Consider the following 12,727-nt stretch of genomic DNA (forward strand, 5'->3'; position numbering starts at 1 on the left):
GGGGGGGCTGTCAGCGTCAGCTTTGAGTAAATTCCCAAAGCATTTGAAGCATTGGAAACAACCATGGATTCGTCATTGTATAGTATTTGACAGTTCATATCAAATACGTTTACAGCCTATACATGTATAAATGATTTATAGATTTATAATAGTTCATTCTCCGGGGAACACTGGTAAGTGTGTGGTCCTGGCCTCCTAGGGCATTCTGCTGATGGCAAATCGTCCCTGTACATGTATTGCTTGGTCATGAAACATTAAATATACATAACGTTATAATTGAGAGAAATAGAGTGATTTAAATGTCGATCGGCAGTGTCATTTAATTGTAGCATGTCTGCCGAGGCCATTGACCGCTTATTAGCTGCCGACTTGTGTACCGTTAAGTTAACTTTCCGCCCGAGTCGAACTTCGGACAGAACAATTAATTGATTCTCTGTATAAAACTTCCGCATGCTAACATATATATATCACCGTGGATTATTGTTATACAAATGAGTACCTTTTCGGCCTATTGTGCATGTATATTTTCAACATAATTTATTAGAGAGGTATACAAGCCCGAGTCTTGTATTGAATCGGGACCATTTTGTTGTACTTTTTTTTTAGTATGACGTCTTTCTATACCAGATAATTATAATAAGGTAAAACGCAACAAACAAAATTTGACAGGTTGTGGGTTAATGAAATACAAAGACAGGTGAATACAGCACCTTTAAAGTTTCGTACGCAAAAAAGAATCGCACTGTATTATACAGCTGTTTCGTCTTTCTATAGGAATCATCGGTGATGCTAGCGCCAAAACGTTTAAAATCAAAATGGTCTAAACTGCTGTTGAAACAGAAGGGCAGGTGCGTAAAACCAACCCATTCATTTATGAGTTTAAAAATTTAGAGGAGTAGTGGCTATAATTTCAAATGATTAATCTGTTAAGTGTACGTGTATATTGTGAACCCTGCCACTACTCAAAAGAGATAACTATGGCCATCAAGGTTACAGCAAAGCTGGGGGCAGAAAACCCACCAGAGTGGATATGATTTCCTGTTTTGAACCTATTTACATTGTTTGTTTCATGAACATTTTACCTCTGGGAATATATAAAACCAAGTGATTGGCAATTTGCTACAAACATCTAATTACACAGGTATGTTTAAGTATAGTGTTATTTATAAAGTAAAAAAAATACGTTTAACTGACACGACATCGCAGTTACGCAACGCACATCAACAACGAGGAAGTCCAAAATCCACAATAAATCGTGTTAATTACCCTTAAACATGCAACAAAATAATAACCTGTATTTATTAAGTCCAACATACTGATGTTTTGTAATATTCAAACTTATATATATCGTTAAGAATATGCTCACTGTCAAATAAGAAACAACACCTATAATGACAAAGACCATATTTCCTTACGGAAGAGTCCGGCACAGATTTCGTTTACACTAATCTTCAATATTGCTCTCGCTTCCTTGTCCCATTTACAATATGAGTAATACATTCTGTTATGCAATGTCGGACAAAAGAATTTTACATGCACGGTAATTATTATTATATTTTAGATATTTACACATCAAGCCAACACAATTAGCATTAGCTTGAATAACCTTATACATATAAGTGGAATATGATAGCTACACCGAACATTTCCAAGTAAATGTGGTGGTGGGTCTTTACGGACAGAATGGTTAATATTTTTCTCTTATGAGTACTATACTATATAGACGGAGTGTTCTTAAATTTAATTAAAATAAATTTCGAATTGGCTGAATATTTTCTGTTGATAGTAATTGCCTATCATAGAGGTCCCGATGGTGGGGGAGGGGCGACTTGTCGGTAGGGATTGGCCCAACCACTCTCGCTCTTCATTCAATTTTTATGTTATGTACAGTATAATATATGGTTCTTTTTATTGAGGATCATTAATAGATTCTATGTTTTAATATACATAAATTTTAAGTAGTATCTCGTAAGTAAGTATGGCTGGGCATATTTTGCATATGTGTATTTTTATTATGTATGTGATATGTTATGTAAAATATGTGTGACACTTAAATAAAATATTTTATTATTATTATTATAGTAAATTTTATTTAACGTCGATATGATTACAAAGATAACACGAGCTTTTACAATCGACATAATAAAGTTACACTCACTTTCGCTCTCTGCACTCCTGTATCAGTTGAATATGTCACAGCAACATTGGTTTCAGGTAAACCAACCTGTCGGATTGCTAGGCTGATACCCTGCTGTCCTTTAAAGATTACAGAGGAGCGACACCCCAACTTCAAAACCAGTCTATTTTACCGTTACGCGACTGACATATTCTTTTGATGTACATCAAAGGATCAAACTAGTCTCCTCGTCTCATCCACAAGGTGCTACACACAGAGCCTTTGATTTTGTCACGACATATATTCCAAGGGTGCAGAAAGCAAACGTGAGCGTAATCCCTGGAGTATCGAGTGTGCCTTCTCTGCTATTAGACAGACTGTGATACATTTGGAATCATCAAACCTAGTGACCTAATCAACAAATATGGGAAAGTTGTAACAGACATGTCTTCCAATACTTTGACCGGGAATCTTTGGGGTTACAGAGGCCAAGTTAAGGATGCTGTGCAATATTTCTACTGGATTTGCCGATGTTGTTGCCATTTCGTCCCTTAGCCCTGGCTAATTGTGCCTTATCCCTGTACATGGAACACTCCTCTTCATATGTAGTAACATTTGTACTATGGCTTCTTCTTGGACTGCATTCTGCAATCATGGAATATTTCCCCAGCTTCTGTAGTACTTTAAAAGCAGCATCAATCTACCCTTTCAGGTTGGCATCAATATACAATTAGTCATATTAGTTCTGGACTTTTTCATATTTATCCATCAAGATGTAGGGAAAAGCAAACGAAAGCAGCATTATTTTTCATAAAACACGAGGGAAGCTGCAAAATTGCATAGATGCTGGGGTTCTGGAATATATGAGATATATATGATCGAACCCCACCAGATATTGACCCCCATATACTACTGTAATAAAGTTGTGTTTTTTTTAGTATAGGGGGTGCGATATCTGGTGGGGGTGCTATTATATATCACATATATTGCAGAACCCGAGCACCTGTGTGAAATTAGAGTGTTGAGATGAAGCGCAGAGAATGTATGTGTGAACAGGTTCATTTCTATTAAGATTTATTTCAGGAAACCATTTACGGAAAGAGTCCCTCCTCGATCCATATTTTATATACTAGTACTTTAAACCGGGAAACTTTAATATTCAGTCAAATATTCGTTCTTCACCGGTAAAATCCATATTCGTCCGGAGTAAATATCGCCCTTCACATGTAGTTATTATGTATGGCGTGCTGTGTACTACTCTTCATTGTCATGATAAATTCGCCCTTTTTTGCGGAGGGCGAAAATGGCGAATATTTCAAACAGTAGCGAAAATTTACAAATGCTCTTCATATCTATCATTGTTCAACAGCTTAGCAGTGTAAGTCACGTTTGAGCAGTATCTTGGATTTTGGAGCTTGCTACATGTTTCTAGAACATGCACATCTCCAAGAATGAAAAACACAATTTTGTACATCAATCTTAAAATCGTTTTGTTCAGTATTTGACAGGAAAAGAAATCAGATGCTGGCACCTGACAATCATTTTTTTGTTAAAAACACCAAATATTTAACGGAACAATATGCAACAGAAGAAATAACAACAAAGGTATATGAAAATGTGATCATGGTTTTATACAGAATTACATGTTACATACATGTAGTTTGGTAACAACATTTGTAACAGATGACTGACACATGACTATTGGCTACCAGGGGTCTCTCTGGTGATAAAACACCACCAGCTCCGTGAGGGTTTCTGGTGATAAAACACCACCAGCTCCAGGAGGGTCTCTGGTGATAAAACACCACCAGCTCCGGGAGGGTCTCTCTGGTGATAAAATCTCACCAGCTCCAGGAGTGTTGCTTTACGTAGAACTTGTGTGCACATCACATGCCGTACATAAATGGTATATTTGGTTATTAAATCTATTAGAAAATGCTGAATAAGAATTTGAATGTGGTTAGAAGACAAGAATAGCTTTGGTGTACTTATACAGGGCATCAATCAGGTAAAACATTCTGTCATGGATGGCATGCTTTAAGATAACTCATTCACCCCTGGAATTTTGTAATGAACTATTCCAACCTTTGAATAGGAAGAGTTCAAATGTGTCTCCAGGGGTTAATGAGTTAAGATACATGCATGTTTTTCTCTCCGAAAGTATAGATAAATAGTACAAAAACATAAAAAAAAATCCAGAATGAACTATTTTTTTTCTCAGGTACATCAATCTACATATATAGCAAGCCTTTGGCTTTCTCAACAGTGAAATGTTTAAATCTTTTTCTAATTAACAAAAACATAAATCTACCATAAATAGCATTAAACCTAATATTAAATGCTTTGTGAATAATAAAAAGGTCACTGAAATTACACACATGTTAAAAATATCTAAGTTTAACGATCACTTGCATCATTTTACTCCATCCAGATGCATACACTATGCATAGGCATTGCGCCTAAGCTCTTGATTAAGACAAAAGCACCAATTAACATAACACATATTTTATATTTCAAAACAGTCAATTAAGTAGACAAGCAAGTATGCTCACTTATAACTGTATCAGTCAATAGTGCATTCCACTTCAATATATATTCACAATTCAATTGAAATGCAAATACAATGTAGACGGGGCTTTTAAGTGGTTTTTTTCTTTCTCACTGTATAAAATATACATCCTATCAACAGATTTAAAATTACAATGGAACCCTGTTGATTTAGAATCCAATGATCTTAAAAATAATCTGCCAGATACCTTAAAAGTAAAATTTTCAAACAAATTTTTGGTGGTGCGCATTGGCTATACTGGAATCCATATATGTCATCGCTAAGGTATCGCTATGTTTGCGTTTGACAGAGATGATTCAGTTAAATTCAAAATACATATTGTAAGCAAAACTTTCTACTTCAGAGTACTGACATCCAGACACTTCAACACCTGAAATTTCCCCCCAGAAACCATACCATTACCTGCAAGCTAAAACTGTTCCAATGTAGTAAATAACTTGAAAGTCACTAAAGTGAAGAAAAATAAATTTGGTGCTTATTCATAATATTGCATAGCAAACAGCTTGTAAGATCAGTTGATATATATTATATATAAATATGAGTTATGTACAATAACTAGACATGTTTCTCGGAACAGTTAATCATTATGGTTCACAGTACGCAGCGATGCAGAACAAAGGCAGAAAGGTAAATGCTCTCAATTCAATTACTGGTAATAATTATAATATATTCCTGTTAATTTTACAACCATCGCAGAAAAACTATAGCAGAAATTGTATTCCAGCTGTTGTTCCTTCGACCATTTTCACTTGATTTGAAACTACCTAACTGTCAACCGTATCAATTGAAGAAAATGATAGCAAAAGGTTCTGTTGCCTTCACCAAATGATAATTAGACATATATTCTACCCAATATCAAGAAAGCTTGATACCTTTTAAAATATTGGAAGATCTCCGACAAATTCTCACAGAAACAAAGGTTTCTTAATATATACTGGTTTAATCTGTTAAAACCTGCAGGCATTCACCTTTTAACTCATTCCTCCCTGAAATTTCATAATGAACTATTCCAATCTATGAGTTGGAAGAGTTCAAATGTGTCTTCAGGGGTGGATGAGTTAAGCATGTAGGCTCTGATGCTGTACAGCCTCAGACTTAAAACATTCATGTGCACAGAACAATCTATGGCTTTTGGATTATTGTGATACTGTAGTGACAGGCCAGTGCGGTTAAGATATGACTAATACTAGTGAAAAACAATACCTTAATGGGTTCTATAATGGTGAAGAGCTCGAACGTTAAACGAATGATGGTCCATGTAACAGTTACAAAGCATCTTTCTGTAAAGCTAAACCATGAAACATGTACAGTTTCACTTACCATCTCATCTCACTTACTGACCCCCCTCCCCCACTCAAGATTCCGTTTTCTGTCTACCTTCACGGTTTTCCTGCATTTGTAGAATTAACTTCAATTTTTAATCCTTATACAGTGAATTTGATTTGATTTAGGAAAAAGCAATTTGGGTCTAGCGACCAACATTGCTCCAGTAGTAGTCTAACCATACTAAGAACCAAGAAAAAGGGTAAACTAAAGAAAACATGTAAATTTTACTAAACCTTGAACACCTGACCCCAATCATCTACACCTATTACTAAATAAATGATAACAACAAAACATGTTCTGTAGGTAGTACAAAAAAACTTGGAGAAGTTTCCTATCCTGCCATGGCAATTCTTCTAACATTGAGCAACTAACCTGCATGTCTCTGGCAAGATCAATCTACTTAACTTGACTGGGTACATGTTTACCAGTAAACAACTGGTTACCAGGGCACATGTTTACCAGTAAACAACTGGTTACCAGGACACATGTTTACCAGTAAACAACTGGTTACTGGGGAACATGTTTACCAGTAAACAACTGGTTACTGGGGAGCATGTCTACCTTAAAACTAATGATTGTCTACAAGTAACTGATCAATACAGACCAATACTTTGGCTCAAGTTGACCAGAAACTGTCTTGACAATTTGTAGATAATAATTAATGAACATTAATATACATTTACATTGTAAAATGAACACACGTTATCATTTAAATTTAAGATATATATATAAATATAATAACCTCATGTTTGAGAAAAGAAACAAGTAAACAAATTATGTGTTTTTTGTGATAATTTAGTTATTTATAATTTAATAATATAAACTAATTGATAATGAGTCTGCAGCAACACATAGTAATTGGTTACCATATTACCGGTATGTACTACAGATTATCTCCATCCTCTGGACTCGCAATTTCCATTCCACACTAACAAAATTGGATAACACTCTTTCTCATGTAAAGGCTTCAGCTCAAGCCGACTCTCCAGTGCTATGGAGGTATCAGTGCCAGCCTACCTATAGTATCACATGTAATCGATGGATTTCATTGAACTCTTTGAAAGGCCATCAAGATATAAATTACCCTACACACAGCAGATTTATAGTCCAAGGTAACTTCTGATCATGCTAAATTGGACTCTGCTAACCTACATCTTAGCTCTAATATTTGACCTCTGGCCCTGCTAGCTAACTGCTATCTGAACTCTGATTGCATAAATTTCACCTCCATACCGGTAGTTGAATTTTGAAACGAGATAGTTTATCACCGACTCTGCTAGCTGAACTCTGTCCCTGCTAATCTAACCCTGGCCCTGCTAGCTAACATCTGACTGCTGGCTGAACTCGGACCCTGCTAGTCTAACTCTGATCCTGCTAGCTAACATCTGACTGTTGGCTGAACTCTGACCCTGCTAGTCTAACCCTGATCCTGCTAGCTAACATCTGACTGCTGGCTGAACTCTGACCCTGCTAGTCTAACCCTGGTCCTGCTAGCTAACATCTGACTGCTAGCTGAACTCTGACCCTGCTAGTCTAACCCTGATCCTGCTAGCTAACATCTGACTGCTGGCTGAACTCTGGCCCTGCTAGTTAACATCTGACTGCTGGCTGAACTCTGACCCTGCTAGTCTAACCCTGATCCTGCTAGCTGAACTCAGACCTTGCTAGTCTAACCCTGAACCTGCTAAGCGACCTTTTGCCCTTGCTTGTATAATCTTGACCCTGCTAGCTGACCTATGACCCCTGCTAGTCTACTGTGTCAATCAATGGGAAGCCTACTTAGTCCACTAAATTTCTCTTGGGATGGTATAGAATGTGCTGTATGATTATATTATGTCCTTTTTTACAAAAAGAAAATTATAGATACTTCAATTTTTGATTGTGAATTATAACATGCTTTTCATTCTTATAACTGAATGAGCATTTTAGTGACTAAAATGAATGATACATACACAATTTCCTGTAAATGATGTGATTAAAATCAGCTCTGTCATATGATAACTTGGGAATAGATATGTATTTATAGCATGTTCTTACATAGAACCAGTACAAAGTTGTGTGCAAGAAGGTTTCAACAAAACAAAAAAGGTATGCAATTACAATGGATGTTAACTCATTCACCCCTGAAGACGCATTTGAACTCTTCCAATTCCAAGGTTAGAATAGTCCATTATAAAATTTCAGGGGTGAATGAGTTAATATGACTATGTGGATGATTTTGTAATTTAACAGACCCTTTCCACATACATATCTCTTGGACACTAAAATCTAGGGAAAGTGTCAGTAAGACAAACAAGGTCATGATGGGAGGTAGCCTTGACCCTTGGAGACTTCATTTAACTCATTCACCCTTGAAGTTTCATAATGAACCATTCCAACCTTAGAATTGGAAGAGTTCAAATGTGTCTTCAGGGGTGAGTGAGTTCAATAACAAGAAGTCAGTATACATGTATGTGCCTGAATTGACCCAGACCATCACTTTGGATTGATTTTGGCTAGAACTACCCTATAGTTATTCTGGAGTGAGCAATACACTTAGTGTATATGATTCATATAACAATGTATATATAGTTACAGTCTGTACACAGCATATACATGTATAATTCTGGTGAAAAGGTAATTACCTACAAATACATACTCAATAAAAACAAGTTACAATACAAAAATGTACATTAAGTAAAATGATCGAGACATAACACAAATGTAGTACATGTACATGATAAATTAATTAGGACAAACAAATCAAATTCCTGTACAACTCATGCATATTCATGAGAATAAAAATAATAATTAAATAATGAATATACGAATACAAGTTCACAAATTGAAATGAAACTTTGTAACATACAATTTAACCCTTTCATTCCGAAAAAGCACATTCTTGGGAAGAGGTCAAAATTAGAACATCCTGTCAGTTGCGAACCTTAGGCATACAGGGGTTATTATATGAACAATGCAAAGTATCAAAGTATCTTCATTTTACTAACAACATAAAACTGTTCAGAATCAACAACAAAGTTATAAAGTGTAGCCTGTATAAAAAAAGTACAGTGTTAAAATCGATTGAACAGATAATTGAAACCATGCAACTGAAAGGTACATATTCAAATGTTTCCAGCACAACATTGATGACCGTAACGCATTTATTTCAATGGTGTCCAAACAACACTGATATCTTTAATGTATTCATTTTAATGGTACGCAAAGAACATAGATGTCTGCGAAGTATTCATTTCAACGTAATGTACTGTAATTGTATTGCATACCTACTGAAACATTTAAATTTGTATGAGGAATCTAAAACCCAGTAAAGAATAATAGTCAATATGTAGCCATGTGCTGGAGTAAATACCTATTTGCAATAGATTTTAATTTGTGATAATTTGTAATAAACTATCATCTTCAATTTACAGGAGAAAAAATATATGAAAAATGAATCAATTTCATCTTGATACGATATGAATTTGAAGTTGTGATATTGTCAGCATGAAACCACCTGGACAAAAAACCCCAAAAAACCCTTATCCCATCATACTTGGCTACAACAGTTAAGTATACCTTGACCCAATACAAATCTGGCTGCTAATTGTATTTAACAATCCAGGCTCCAGCTCCACAACTAGAAGAAATTTCTTAACTTTTCACATAGGAAAACATTACTAGAGTTAAGGAAAAGTTAAGATTTTTTTTTATACTTCAATTATAAATTCCTATTGAAAATGAATACATTTCCGAAGCTAAGGAGCTTTCTTGAAACTGAAACCTATGCTGAAACAGGAAGTCATTTTTTTTCCCAGTTATTCACATTTTTCAAAAACATATTTCAGAAAATTAACTGATTTTAATGAGAAAAGTATCTGGCTATTTAAATGATATCTAAAATTTGCACTTGAGCCATTGACAGTTTCACTATCTCATGACCAGGATATACTGTACGTTTTATGGTGAAGGGATTGTGGTTATCTATGTCGCAAGTAATCAAGTCATGCTGGAGAGTGTTTGTGATGGTGCAAAACAAAATGATGCGTCTAATCAACTGGATAATTACAACAATCTTGATATCTAACTGATGAGCCACAGGTAATAATAAATAGGCCACAAGAACATAAGAAAAGAACTGAACGTCGGTCTCTACACACGAAAAACATGATATTCTGAAAAATCGTGGATTCACATGCAGTATTTTACATCTTGTTACACACCTGCCCATACACACACAGACTCGCACGGATACACACCCGCTCCTACGCAATAAAACATCACAGGAGCTTTGCTTCAGGCATTTGTCACTGACAGCCAGTGGATTGTGTACTCGCCCACATGCACAAATGTAGCAAGCTAAGGAATCGGAGAGTTTCGGCAAGGAAATTTATATGGATATATTTTCCTCCCAGAATTATTTGAAAATGGTTCCTGCCACAGATTTCTCCTACAGGAAAATTACAGCTCTTGACTTTCCTTCTAATTTTAAACAGTGCACCATTCATGTTATAACGATGTTCATGACCACAAATGCAGCCCAGGGAAATACTGATCACAGTGAAAATGTAGATTGGTTTAATTATGGTAGGGAGAGGAGGGATGAGACAGTCTGCTGGAAGGTTGGTTGGTGCCAAGCTATAGAACAAAAAAACCAAAGTCAAATGCACATAACAAATGATCTGGATTGTCTATAATCCACAGCCACATCCATGTTATAACAATATTATCATACAACGTCCATTAAAATCAAGCAGACTTTTCAGTGAAGTACTTCAATGGCTGGGTTGTAGGTCGATTCCTGATACACTCTTACTCATGTCTCTGCTGTTGGTCAAACAAACTGACCAACGGTCAAGATCACAGGTCAAGGGTGAAGCTGATTGCTGATGAAAAAGAATGTGTCAAGTATTGGAAGGTCAAAAGGTTGAATCAGAATAGTATTAGAGTTGTCACTGTATTTTATATGTTAAGCAAGTGGTATTGATCAACTCCATAACCATCTGTCTGTGTTTGTACATTTCCACGTCTATATATAGCCACTTTCGACTCGGTGTCATCAGGCCGATATGACCATGGATGTACAATGTTTTTTTTCTCTCAGGCCACATCATGTCCGCCGAACATCCTAGTTACTGAACTGTCTGTGAAGAACTTAATCCTATAAGTCCCAGGCGTCTACCACAGTGCCTGATTCCTAGAACATGTTCTCATGGCCTGCTAACACATACAGATTGGAGTTAGCAGTTGGGTCATCAGTTGGCCTACTCTCAAGGAGGATCACTCTGAAAAACAAACAGAATGTTAGATATCTATATGCTTGTGACTAGTGATTTGTTGGTTAACTAAATTGATCATTTTTTTCATCAGTAATACGTGTGGCTTATATGTTAAACTGTTTTTAAAGGAAAACTTTGATGAGCTTTTGATATTTAAAAGTAAAATCGATTGCTTTTTCAACATGTTTTCAAGTTTGATACTTATAAAGTGTGTATACAGTAGATTTTGTTAAATATCACTTCTCAGTTGTCAGAGGAAAACATGATATTAACTGCAACTTGACATAAAGAGAAAACATGTTTTTCTGACCATTTCAGTGGTCAAAATCCGGAAGTGACCATATCTAAATGTAAAAGTGATACGATTTTACAAAGAAGATTGTTAAGTAAAGTGAAATAGTCGTCTTTTTGTTTATTTTAAATATGCAGCTAAAACACTTGCTAAATGTATATTTGTATGAAAGTCTCCAAAGATACAATACCAGATTCTTACTGTATTATCATTCTTGATTTTACAAGTGTTTCATGGACAGATTTTGTCCAGTTGTCATTAACCTGAGATCAGGGGGTGCTTACTCACCTATCTGATCCTAACAGTCTGAATATTCGACTTCGATCACAGATTTCTTGTGTTACCTGACAAATGGAAAACGAAAAACATACAAATACATATTAAATGTAAGGTAGGTATCAGGAATACCCATGGGTCACTTTGGGCACGTTCGTTTATTCGGAACAACCAGTTTGTCTGTTTTTAAATGTATCATTTTCGGGTATAAATCCTGGCCGACCGGAAAATGTTTATTCAGGCCTTGCAAGGCTTTATCAAGGCTCGCATGAAGGCAGCATCAGATTACTAGGTCCGACCTTATTTCATAAACAAACAACTCTGGTCCAACCGTTTGGATTGCCAAAACGAAAGTGGCCCTAGTGTTACAAATGGAGGATTACCGGTAACAATGTTGATGATCAAAATTAGTCTAAGGGAGATAATTGTTCTCATGTTTTGGAAAGTTACTAATTAAAGCTTCCTCCAAACATCTCAGCAAGAACCCCATGGCGAGCATATGTATTAAATAATGGATTGGTAGATGATAGTAGAATTTGAGGTTATATCACTCAATATGAAACCATTAACAAATTAGAATGCAGTGGTTTTTTATATGCAGAATATGCCCATCATTGAACTCTGCCCAAGCCTTCCCAAATCACAACTAATGACTTTGTTTAATGATGACAAACACACCTATGAAGTTTGAAAGATATCTGGCTTTTAAAACTTGAGTTGTTCAACTGAATAAGGAATTCAATACCTTTCTTCATCTATTTTGGTAACAGCAACAATGACCTTGATTTCCTACCCAGGTAGATATAAACTTAATTGATTTTACAACAATTATGAAACAAGTTATTACAACTCATATTAATCACTCTTGTTGGCCTGGATGTTAGCACATG

General features: G+C 35.7%; 1 protein-coding gene across 8 annotated transcripts in view; it reads right to left on the reverse strand.

Moving 5' to 3' along the window:
- Positions 1 to 3,726: 3,726 nt before the first annotated feature.
- The window catches only part of LOC110459431 (mitogen-activated protein kinase kinase kinase kinase 3-like), a 70,017-nt gene continuing 61,016 nt past the window's right edge, over positions 3,727 to 12,727 (reverse strand). For all 8 annotated transcript variants that reach the window (XM_021511674.1, XM_021511671.1, XM_021511672.1 and 5 more), the window contains 2 exons: positions 11,850 to 11,905; positions 3,727 to 11,275 (listed from right to left, as the gene is read on the reverse strand). In XM_021511674.1, the coding sequence (XP_021367349.1) occupies positions 11,188 to 11,275; positions 11,850 to 11,905 (144 nt within the window). In that variant the 3' untranslated portion in view covers positions 3,727 to 11,187. The remainder of the gene's footprint in view (positions 11,276 to 11,849; positions 11,906 to 12,727) is intronic.

The sequence above is a fragment of the Mizuhopecten yessoensis genome, unplaced genomic scaffold (genome assembly GCF_002113885.1).
Source record: "Mizuhopecten yessoensis strain PY_sf001 unplaced genomic scaffold, ASM211388v2 scaffold10065, whole genome shotgun sequence".
Lineage (NCBI taxonomy): Eukaryota > Metazoa > Mollusca > Bivalvia > Pectinida > Pectinidae > Mizuhopecten > Mizuhopecten yessoensis.